The 11,615-nt window shown below is 42.6% G+C and overlaps 1 protein-coding gene across 1 annotated transcript in view; it reads right to left on the reverse strand.

The window, feature by feature from the left end:
* Positions 1–294: 294 nt before the first annotated feature.
* Positions 295–11,615, reverse strand: part of FAM117B (family with sequence similarity 117 member B) — a 58,582-nt gene continuing 47,261 nt past the window's right edge. The window contains exon 7 of the mRNA XM_019523498.1: positions 295–1,950. Within this exon, the coding sequence (XP_019379043.1) occupies positions 1,632–1,950 (319 nt within the window). The 3' untranslated portion in view covers positions 295–1,631. The remainder of the gene's footprint in view (positions 1,951–11,615) is intronic.

Raw genomic sequence — 11,615 nt, forward strand, 5'->3', positions numbered from 1 at the left:
AACCAATTCATAGTGTGTTGCAGAAGAAATAAAATGATCACACTTGTGATATGGTTCTTTAAAAAATGTAATTAGACAGGGGCCTGATTATGCAGCAAATCCATGTATTAATCAAATGCTGTCAATGAAAGCTGCTCAAGTACAGCAGGTGAATATTTGGACCCAGAGTCTAAATGTTACAACACTTAAATTGAAAGAATCGAACCTCTGCGCCTCCCAACAGCATTCTTGTCAATTGGTTTTATAACCAGAAACTACTTTGGTAATTAAGCAGTTGCAGTTGTTTGCACTATATTTCTTCAAACTCAGGAAATGCACTTTCAATATCTGCAAGCCTCTCTGTAAGCCCTGAATGAGTCGTGCGAAAAGCACACCCCCCGCCTCATTTTCATTTTTTATTGTAATTGTAAAAGAACCATGTAGGTGTACAAGAAAATGTAAACAGCTGCAGACCAGAACCAGTTGTCAAGAAATCTGCTTAACATCCTAGACTAAGTTACTAGTCGAAAGGGAATATCTGTTGCTGTGGATACGGTGTCAGATACCATGCATGACAAACTATTATCCTCAACAGATGCACAAACAGCACCATGACAAGGAGGAGAAAACCATGCACAGACATTTCAATATCATGTGGCTAGGAGCTATAGTACAGCGATGAGCTACGCAAAATGATTTTTTCCCCCCAAAAGTGATTAATGATTCAGACTGAATGACAAATGAGTTTCCAAGAGGTAAATGACAGGATTTTTGAAGGAGGAAAAAGTGCAGGGGAAATGTTCCACTCCTTCCCCTAAATAAATATATATTTAAAAAAAAAATCTGTGGATAAATTACACTATTGAAACAAATGCTTTGAAATGTCTTTTCCAGCTATGTAATTAAATTTTAGATAGGGAGGGGTTTCAAGAGTATTGGGGTTTTCCAAAGCACAAACCTCCAACAGCACATAATATGCAGCTTTTTGATTTCTTTTCATTTTGAAATACTCAAACGCATTTGTTTTTATTTATTTATGGGGAGTGGGCTGTTGAAGAAGATCACATATGACTGAGACTGAAGTATGTCAATAATCCTTTGGTCCCAGCAGCTGGAAGAGCTGAGAAAACCAAGCCCTCCTCCCCAAAAAAGGGAAACAGTGGTCAGGGAAGTGTCTTTTAGACATCCTGCTACCTGCTATGCATCAGAAAAGGCAAACTTTTGTTGTTATAAAATACTTTTTTTGTACAAAAGATGGGTCTTGCAAGCCATTTAGTTGCAGATCACAACAGAGACTCAGGTCAGCTGCTCAGTCTTAAGATTTTTTATAATGGAAAAGTCTAATAAGGACACAAAGTATCACAATAAGTTGTCCTTCCAAGGGCAAAGAATTACTGATGGTCTCTGTTTTACCAATGTTTAAAAAATGCAGGCAAAAAACTGAATTTGAGCTTTCATAAGCATAGTACGGCAGTGCTTCAGCTGCTGCTTCTTCCTGGATACTTCAGCAAGCTACCAACAAAGTCATGTTGATAAGAACAGCAGTACAACAGTCTGACTACAACAACGTCATAAACCATTAAAACGATGCAAACAGTGTGATCAAGCTTTTCCCAGAAGTCTTTCCAGAACAATGCCAAGAGAATAGAAACTTATCCCTCAGCTTCCTCAGTATGTCCTGACTGCTGGAGGATAGATGTTTGTGGTGTTACCGTACTTGTTCCACGGGAGATCCGGTCTTGATCTGTGTTTGCAGATAGAGAGGCCACAGAAATGGGCTGTAGCAAGCTGGATGTCATGCCAGACGAGACAGTCAGACTATGAGTAGTGCCCTTGAGTGTAAGATCCTGTGTAGGAAGGAGTGGCTTGAGGATACTAACAAGGCAGAAAGCAGAGCCGCTTTTGGGAATGAAATTCACTTTGTTCTTGTCGGGACAGTAGAAGGCTGGAATTTCATGCAATGGCTTTGGCCTAGAAAAAAAAAAAAGGGTTTATAACCAACACTGAACAATCAAAGTCACAGAAAAGAAGGGCTGGAGGTACCTCAAGAAGTCATCTACTTCAACCCCCTGCTCAAGGCAGGATCACCCTTATCTGTTAGTGTTCCGCATTTTCAGTTTTTATTTAAAAAAAGAAATCCGGGAATTTTTGGAGTTTATCTTCGAAACATAAAAACAGGGATGAAAATCAGGGTAAGAGGAAGAAAAGTGTGTGTGGGGGAGAAAATCTGTTTAAATTGGGGGGGGGAATAGCAGTGGGGGAGGAAGGCTGGGACTAGGGAAGGGGTGGGCAGGGGCATGGCACAGCCCGCCAGCCACTCCCAGGGCTGCAGCAGGGAGGAGAGCAGGGGGAGCTGTCAGTGGGTGCAGGGCATGGGTTGGGGGGCGGGGGGGGGAGCAGCAGTTCCAGCCACCATCTCCCAGCCTCCATGTGGCCACTGCCACCCCCTCACACCCCACTCTGTATACAGCCACCCCCCAGTGTCTGGCCAGAAACCTATATCTCAGGTAACCAACACAGTGGCACTTCTAGCTTACTGGCACCACGCATTTTCCAGTTCAAATCCCTGCTAATCGGCACAAGTGTTAACCCCACTCGTGCCGGTTAACAGGGATTTGAACTGGAAAACAGGTGTAAGTCAGTAATAACTGAATGACTTAAAAAAAAAACAAAACAGGGAATTTATCAGTTAAAAAAAAACAAATGGTAAAAAACCAAGAATGCTGAATACTATCTTTTTACCATCCTCAATTAGATTCAACTCACGACAAAAGCTGGCATCTTTCTGAAAAAATGTGACCAGTACATGTTGTGAAAAAATATCAACACCTATAGGGTATGGACAGATGTAACAAATGTATTAATATTAGTAATATTTGATATCAGTAACACATCCATACCTTCACAACAACATGCAGAATGCCAATTACTCAAGAGTTAAAAGGCTGTTTCAAAGCCAAGTCCTAATTCACCTTTTGTTGAATTTGGACTAACATGGGTATACAGTTCACCTATTAATTCTATTTACTGTGACTGAATTGGTACAGATTTTTTCCCCTTGTTTCCATGTGACTTAGACTGCCAAATAAACAGAGAATGAAATGGGTGTCATCTGCCACCAGCTGATCAGACAACTCTGACTCTAGCCAGGGTAAATTCACGTTCAGTTTCCTGAGGAACGATGCTACTGCTGCCAGGCACTTTGTAAACACCTTCAAAACAGACAATGGGAGTGTACTAGGAGTATATTGTCCCACTTGCAAAATTACTGTTGTAAGCAGCAGGAATAGAGGTGTAATTACAGGCCTCCTGTTCCCAAAACACAAAGACTCAAATGACCAAGACACCATGAGCATAACTTAGGGCAGAATTTAATGTAGAGAATATTTAGTGTTGCTAATGGTGCACAACCCAGAGAGAAGCAGCCATGGACAGCCGCAGCACCACAGAGGTGCAACGTAAGTCAGACAGATGTGCCTGACCCTGGGTGTAACCTAGGTATGCCTTTGAGATGCATTCTGTTTTTCAGCTATCCTAGGTGCCAAATAAACTCATAGTATAAATGAACTCATTGTTTAATACTTGAAATCAATATCATATTCTGCAATTCTGGCCCTAGTATATAAAAAAAATATATATACATCAAATACCACAAGGCATATAAACACAAGAATGATAAGGCTAAATACTATCTGATGACACCTTTACATAGAGACTATACATACATTACTAGCAAAATGAACTCAAGAAATCATGCAAGACACCAACAAACCCCTAATTTGTGACACTAATAGAGAAAAAGCAGAAACAAATCAGAAATATTGTTGGATGATACTACAGCTTCTCTGTAGTATCAAATATAATGTCCGTACAATGCATCTGTACCACAGCATAACAAAGTCTCTCTTAGTCCCCCAGCATCCCACATTGTTCCACTCTTTCCCTCCTGCCACCAACCCCCTACTTCCCAGGAGAGAGGGAAGGGGAGTGGGTAGAGTCACTGGGCACTCTGATTTCCCTATTTATGTGGGGAGCAGGGAACAGGCAGCAGACCCAAGGGATCTTGGATCCCACTCTGATGTGCCACAACAAAATACTGACAGATACCCCAGTATACACAGGGGAGTCACCCCCTTCTGCACTCAACTTAGCTTGAAAAAGGATACTGTGTCATCCAAAAACTTGCTGGAAACATCAACCCACCTCCAAGTTGGTCTAATAAGAGATATCAATTCAAACAAAAACACTGTCTGTCATATACCATTACCTGCTTTTAGACAGATATCAATTCTAGAAACACACAAAAACCCAAGGCAGAATACTTTACACTCCCTGGACATTCTACCACTGACCTCAGAGTGGTTGTCTTTAAACAAAACTTTAAAGCCCAACTTGAATGTGAAATTGCGGAAAAGAAATTACCGCGGACCGTGTTAAATGGTCTCAGAGACTGTAGTTAGTCTAGTTACATGGACTAGCTGATAACTTCAGGTGTTTATCCTTAAGCCGCCCCAGTGTGGTAACTGCTTTGTTTATGCCTACTGGATCTATTCAAACCACTTTTTGCTTCTCTCAACAGTGCCCCCCTCCTCCTGTCCCTTTCCTTTATACTTAAGTTCCTTTCTACTCAAAACCCTTTCTTTCTGCAAGTCCATTCATAGCATCTGCGAAGTAGGCTGCTCATGATGCCTCTCTGAACCAGTCTCTAAGATGCTACCTTGCCCTACCTTTCCATGATTTCAGACTAAAAAAGCACTTGAAACACTACCAATATAACCTGTGCCCATGACCATAACTGACTTCCAGACTCTATGCTGAGCTTCAGATCGTGTGTCATAGTCTAGTGTTTATATTTAGACAAAACAGCACTAAATCAGGTATTTTTCTCTAGAGAGGGATTTTCCTGTGTCTTCTTGCACTACTATAAAATATGAGCATTTCAATGAAGTGTCATCTGTTTCACTGAGGAAATCTCCAACTGTGCAGGACCAGTCCAAAGGTTATCAAAGTCAGTGAAACAAAAGGCTTCCACAGACTCCACTGGATTCTACCTCATTCCTTTTCCTGTAGGCACATGAATTTTCTTGGGCAGTAGTAGTCCAGGTGCTGTCTAAGCCTGATTATACTTGGAGGATGAGATTACAGTCCACCGTAATATAACTGAAGAACAAGTCTCCTTATACCCATGCAATTTTGCTGATGACTTACACCCATCTGAGATGTTCCCATCACCATGTAAGTTAACAATATTGTCACATTCTAAACAAATTTAATTAGCTGTTGTATATTTACTCTGTAAGAGTTCTAAGTAAGCCTCAAGATGAAAAGGGCATGTATTTTTACAAAACTTATGAGATGCAACATAGCAAAAAAATCTAAGAGAAATTAAACTCTATGTCAGATTCTCATTTTTGTAGAAAAAGATGCATGTACATAGAACCAGTTTTAGTAACCTTCCAGTGCCAAGAAGCACCACAATATATCTTTCACACCACTTTATTAGGCTTTAACATTTCCTGATGGGAACAATGATTGCTATATCATATTACTGGTTCATTTAAAACATCAGTAAGCATACCAAATAATATATCCATTTTTGAAGTAATTTACAGAATACTCACACTCCCTCAGAAAGGGAATATTGTTCAGTCAACTGCCAAGAAATCAAAATAGCAAATGTTGCACACACCCTCATTTGCAAACACAAGGCAGAGTATTATGTGTGCAGATACCTGCTACAAGGGTATGCTATTATTTTATTTGTATACACAGACTTATTTTCCATGGTCGAGTATAGATTACTTCACATACGTTTTTCTCCTACTTCCCATGTACCAGAAGACAACTTCACTTTCCTAAATACTTGGGTCTCAATGTTTTCTTTCAATTTAAACAATTAGTTCAGTTATTAAAACCATAAGTACTAACAAAGAAGTGATCAATCTTTAGAAAATACAGGCTCCTAAAGCCAACTTATTACATTAGTAACCAAGTCCTCAGTGGAATCAGCTGTACCAACTCTAATTTAATACGAACAACATTAAATATCTCTGCCTCAAAGCACCTTTTACAACTTATTACAATCAGTCAAAGTGTTGGAAATTCTATAAATTACAGATTGCCAGCACCAAAGGGCTAATATCCCAAGATTTAAAGAAAATAAACCTGCATCTTATGGTGCTAGAACTTCTATGCATCTGGACAATCTTGATACAAATATTCTCTTCTGAGCTAAGGCGCTTTTGAAGTTATAGTAAATTACCAAATGCAAAAGATATATAATCATGTGTCAGTTGATCACAGCTAAGAAACAGTGGTAGAGAAAAGCTTAAAATTAATCTTCGATTTAAAAATTCTTCTTAATCAATGAAGTTACAAGACAGAGGAAATTGGTGCATTTATTATACACCTGGTCAAAAGTTTTCATCTCGGATTTTGTCAAATGACATTATTGTTCATCTGTCCCCCTCTTTTCTTTTTTTAAATTGAGCATAGTCAATATATGAAAGACAATTAAGGTTTAATTAAATGCAGTGGGTTGGACAGCACTGTTGCACGTAAAAAACCATTCTAAATACCTCATTCTCCGTTATTTTGGAAAGAGCTGGTCTCATCCTTTCTATCTTTTTAGCAGTGTCATACACATGAACATAGAAATAACAGGTACAAAAACAAAGACAGCAGTACATCCTGAACCTGCAGAAAGACAGACTGAGCTAGTGTTCTATTATGATTATCAGGACCTTTCCTAGAAACAGACTGTGGCTTGTGAAACTACATTATATCATTCAACCACTATTTTCTTTGAGATAAGTTCAGATGTATTATAAAGGAGTGAACGGAGTGTGTGTGTATGCGTGTGTCTGTGTATGTACACGTATATACATGTACACACACACACAACCCTGCTTTGAAAAATTGTTTAATAAACAATCCTCTCTATAAAACCCTCTTTGTAAGCATGACTTAAATTACGAATAACCTATTTGATTTCCTAAGGGGCTGGGTCTTTTCAAGGTACAAAAAATCCTCTTTATACTGGAAGAATGGAAGAGAAACACTCTTGAGTGAGAATAAGGTTTAGGAGAAAACAAAAAGGGGAGGTGGAAATACAGTGAGATCAGATTAACTAGACACTGAGAAAATTCATCACTATTAGTAAGTGCACTGAATGTTCACAAAAAACAATTCTGGCTAATTCGTTACCTGTTCAAGTATCATTTTGAAATGTACATAAATACTAAACCACAATGGAATTTGCTCTAGATAATTAGTCATCTTAAAAGATATTATCCATAGTACCTCTCAAGGCAGATAATTATTACAAAACATTGGATACTCTTCAGCTTATCTTGGCTCAACACGACACAAAAAAAAAAATCAACCATTTCATTGTGCAGAATTATCTTCTAGTATGATAATGAGTACCAGAGTGCAAAATAAAAGGTTGGGTTACTTTGAGTGGCTTTTTAAAATTTTTTTAAATGTATTTTATTTTTTACTTATTTAAAAAATAAGTAAAAAATAAAAGAGAGGGGAGTTGTCTGGAAACTAGTTTAGTCATAAATTGCCATGAAGGCAGTTACAAGAAGGCCATCTAGTGCGAGTCAGCAATGATAATTGTGACTGCCCTCTTCAAGATCCACTCTGTTCAACCTACATAGGGAGGGGGCTAGAAAAGATTCCCTAATCAGAGTCTACCTACCCTTTTCCTGACTGGATAATCATGTCCAGTGGGATCACCTTTACTGTGGCTGAAATCAATGAAAATACACAATCTGGGACCTAGAACATGAGGACCCGCATGGATAATCCTAATAGTCTATGCCCAGAGCACCACGCCACCATCATGGCTTGGTAACTTAGGCAACACAGTATTGATGTACTGTCAAACAATTTTGGCTAATTCATTACCTGTTCAAGTGTCATTTTGAAATGTACATAAATATTAAAACACAATGGAATATGCTCTGGATGATTAGTCATCTTTATACTGCTGCTGACGAAACCAAGGAGGAATTTTATGCCAACCTTGACCCAGTCCTCTCTGATGTTCCAGAGGGAGACAGACTTATTCTGCTTGGTGATTTCAATACCAAAGTTGGAAAGGACTCAAACTTCTGGAACAGAGCCACCAGCAAGGTAGAAGCGGGAAAGGTCAACTCTAATAACATCCTTCTCTTGACCAAATGAGGGGAACATGGACTCATCCATCAGCCACACCCTGGTCTGCTAGGAAAATAGGCCCAAGACATCATGGCAACACCCACGATTTAACCATGGGCACTTGATTAACTAAGTCATTTTCATGCCCAGGATCACAAAGGTGTCCCATCATATGACCTATGCTAGAACCTGATGATTGCTGGACTGATCATCAACCCATTTGCTTGGTTATGTCACTCAAACCAGCTCCCAAATGACAGCTGTGGCAGATGCAATGCTGATGAAAAATCAACCTTGAAGGACTCAAGGCTCCAATCAAATGAGACCTCTTTCACCAGTGCCTCAACAAAAAACTGGCAAATTCCAAATCAACAATGGGAGAAAGTTGGCAGTGCTTGTGGTGCCTTCAAGTCCATAGTCATCAGCCTGTAAAGAGACACTTGGATTCTCTATCACAAAAGACAGGTTTGATGAGAATGATCAGAAGATCCAAGAGTTGATTGACTGCAGGTGCAAGGCCTTTTGTCCTTGGCAGAATGATATGCATTCCAAGCAAAAGAAACTAAATCTTCAACAAGCCAAAGAAGAGGTCCAAAGAAGGACCCACAATATGAAGAACAGATGGCAGGAAGATATGGCGAAGGAAATTTAACATCTCACGGACTTTCACAATATGCAGTTTTTTCATGCCTCCAAAGCTATCTATGGTCTGAGCACTTGGGGACCAACCCACTTGAGACCCAAGGATGAAGAAGACCTGAAATAGGAAAGGGAAGCCATCAACACCTGTTGGAAAGAGGATTTTGAAGACCTTCTCAACTGAAGCTCTGCCACTGATGAGTGATCTCAATTCCATCCTGCAACATCCAGTCAGAGATGATCTTGGAAACCCTCCAACCCTCGATGGGCTGAGGAAAGCTATCAAGCAGATGAAGAATGACAAGACATCTGAAGCAGATGGAATCCCCATCAAAATCTTCAAGCAGTGGGAGGAGGAGCTCACATCACAGCTCCATGCCCTCATCTTAAGGATCTGGATGATCTTAGGGACACCATGACTGAGACAACCTTCAAGGAGGGAAACCGGTCCAACAGTGGAAATTAAAGACGGATTACCTTGCTGTCCACCACAAGAAAGATCATTGTCAGAACCCCCATAACCATCTCCCCTTCTTCCACTTGCTGAAGAGCTGCTCCCAGAATCTCAGTGTAGGTTTGGGCAGAGGTGGGCAAAATATGGTCTGTGGGCTAGATTCAGTGTGCCAGGCAATTTCATCCGACCCACGGGTGCCCACAACTAATTGTACCCTGCCCAGCCCACATGCCGCTCTCCCATCCTTGTGCATGGAAGGGCCTGGCTCAGCCAAAATCCAGCTTCCAGGCAGGGCTGCTGCTGCCACTCCTGCAGCTGCTGGGGGACCTGCTCAGCTTCCCCAGTATCCTGTGGCTCCTCTTAGTCTCCCTGCTGCAGTGCTCACTCCAGGCAGCAGGTAGGAAAGCAACAGGGGTACAGGAGCTGCAACTGAACAGGAATGCAGAGTGTGGGGCTGGGGTTAGTGGGAGTTCAGAGCCCACGCCAGGGGGGTTGTGGGAGCATGGGTGTGAAGGACAGTAGCGGGGTATGGGGACCCCCAAAACTTCCTTCCTTTCCCCCCATGGCACACAGCCCCTTCCACTGATGGCAGCAGCAGCAGGAAATTGTGGCCCATGCAGGCACTGTCACTGGGCAGTCTGCGGCTCTGGCCAGCACTGCACGTAGTGGCAAGGAGCTAAGCGAGGCTGGGACACTTCTGTTGTGTGGGGCTTCCCATAGCGCACATGCAATTCCCAGCACTAGTGCACCACCAGGGGTAAGAGTCCCGCATGATGGAGCTGGCTGCCTTCCTTGCCCCCTGCGAAGCAGGTCCTGGGACTCTGCCAGGAAGCAGGGAGCAGGGCTCCCCTCTACTTGCAGTGGAGTCCTGGGACATGATCGGCAGGGGGTAGGGAAGGCAGCCAGCTCCATTGCGCAGGGCTTCCTCCCAGTGGCGCGAGTGCCATTAGTTGCACATGTGCCACAGGAAACCCCATGCAAGAGAGGCAGGCCAGCATGGCTGCATTCCTTGCTGCCACATGCAGCACTGGCCAGAGCTGTGTGTTGCTGGGCAGTAGCAACTGCACAAGCCACGAGTGCCCCGAGCACCTGCTACTGCCGCCAGCAGCAGGGGCTGCGTGCCATGGAGGGGGAGTGTGGGGAGGGGGTCCCCATATCCCCACAACCCCCACACCACATATACATCCCTCAGCGTACCCTATGCCCCCCACAGCCACCCCACCTCACAAACCCCACTCCCCCTTTTGTACAAATATCCCTCCCAACCACACCCCAACCCCCCACACAACAGACAAGAGTAAAACTACTTTTGAGTTATTATGCAATCATCTCTATATACAGGATGCAAACACAAATGACAAAAATATTTTTTTATTAAAATTTAAATGTTACAGGAGGTGTTTGACTTTTAATATATGATTTCGTTTTTTTCTGGTTCCAAGATGACAACTCTCCCCTCCCAAAAGATGTACTTCCAGGGGCAAGAGGAGGGACTTCCAGTGGCAAAGGCCAGGGTCCTAAGATGGCGACCACAGGGTGGGGCACCTGTCAAGGGGCAGGGCTACCCTTGTGGCCCTCGACAGCTCACGGAAACTCACTAAGCGGCCCTCCACCTAAAATAATTGACCACCCCTCATTTAGGGCATCAGGTGGCACAACTGATATGATCTTTACTGCTCATCAGCTGCAGAAAAAAAGCCAGAAACAACATAAAACCTCTCTACATAGCCTTCTTTGACCTCACAAAAGACATAGGCTATCAATCAAGAAGTGCTGTGGAGGATCCTTCTGAAGTATGGATGCCCTCAGAAATTCATTACCATTTTTTGCCTGCTCCATGATGGTATGCGAGCAGTGTTTCTCAATATGGGTCTATCACAGATCCCTTTGAAGTTAAGACAGGAATTAAGCAAGGCTGCTTCATCAAGTAAAGCACTGCTAGACCTCGTACTGGCAACTGGGGATGACCTAATCAGCAACCTAACAACTGAAGGGAAGCTGGGAGACAGCAACCACGAGCTGATCAGCTTCACCATCTGCCATAAAGCTGGCAAGTTGGTCAGTAATACAGAAGTCCTCGACTTCAGGAAAGCTGACTTTGACAAGCTAAGGAGGCTTGTCAGAGAGGCCCTAAAAGGCCACAACCCAATGGAGAGGGGAGTTCTGGATGAGTGGTTGCTCCACCTGGATGTGCAAGCAAAGTCCATCCCGTCTCGGAGGAAAGGCAGCAAAAGGGCACAGCAGCTCCCTTGCCTCTCCAGGGAACTGGCGGACCTCCTGCGTCTTAAAAGGAAGACCTACAAAGGATGAAGGACTGGAACCGCCACCAAGGAGGAATACTCTGCTCTGGTCCAGACCTGCAGAGAGTGAACCAGGA

This window comes from Gavialis gangeticus, unplaced genomic scaffold (genome assembly GCF_001723915.1).
Source record: "Gavialis gangeticus isolate Ggan-Ray unplaced genomic scaffold, GavGan_comp1, whole genome shotgun sequence".
In the NCBI taxonomy this organism is placed as follows: Eukaryota; Metazoa; Chordata; order Crocodylia; family Gavialidae; genus Gavialis; species Gavialis gangeticus.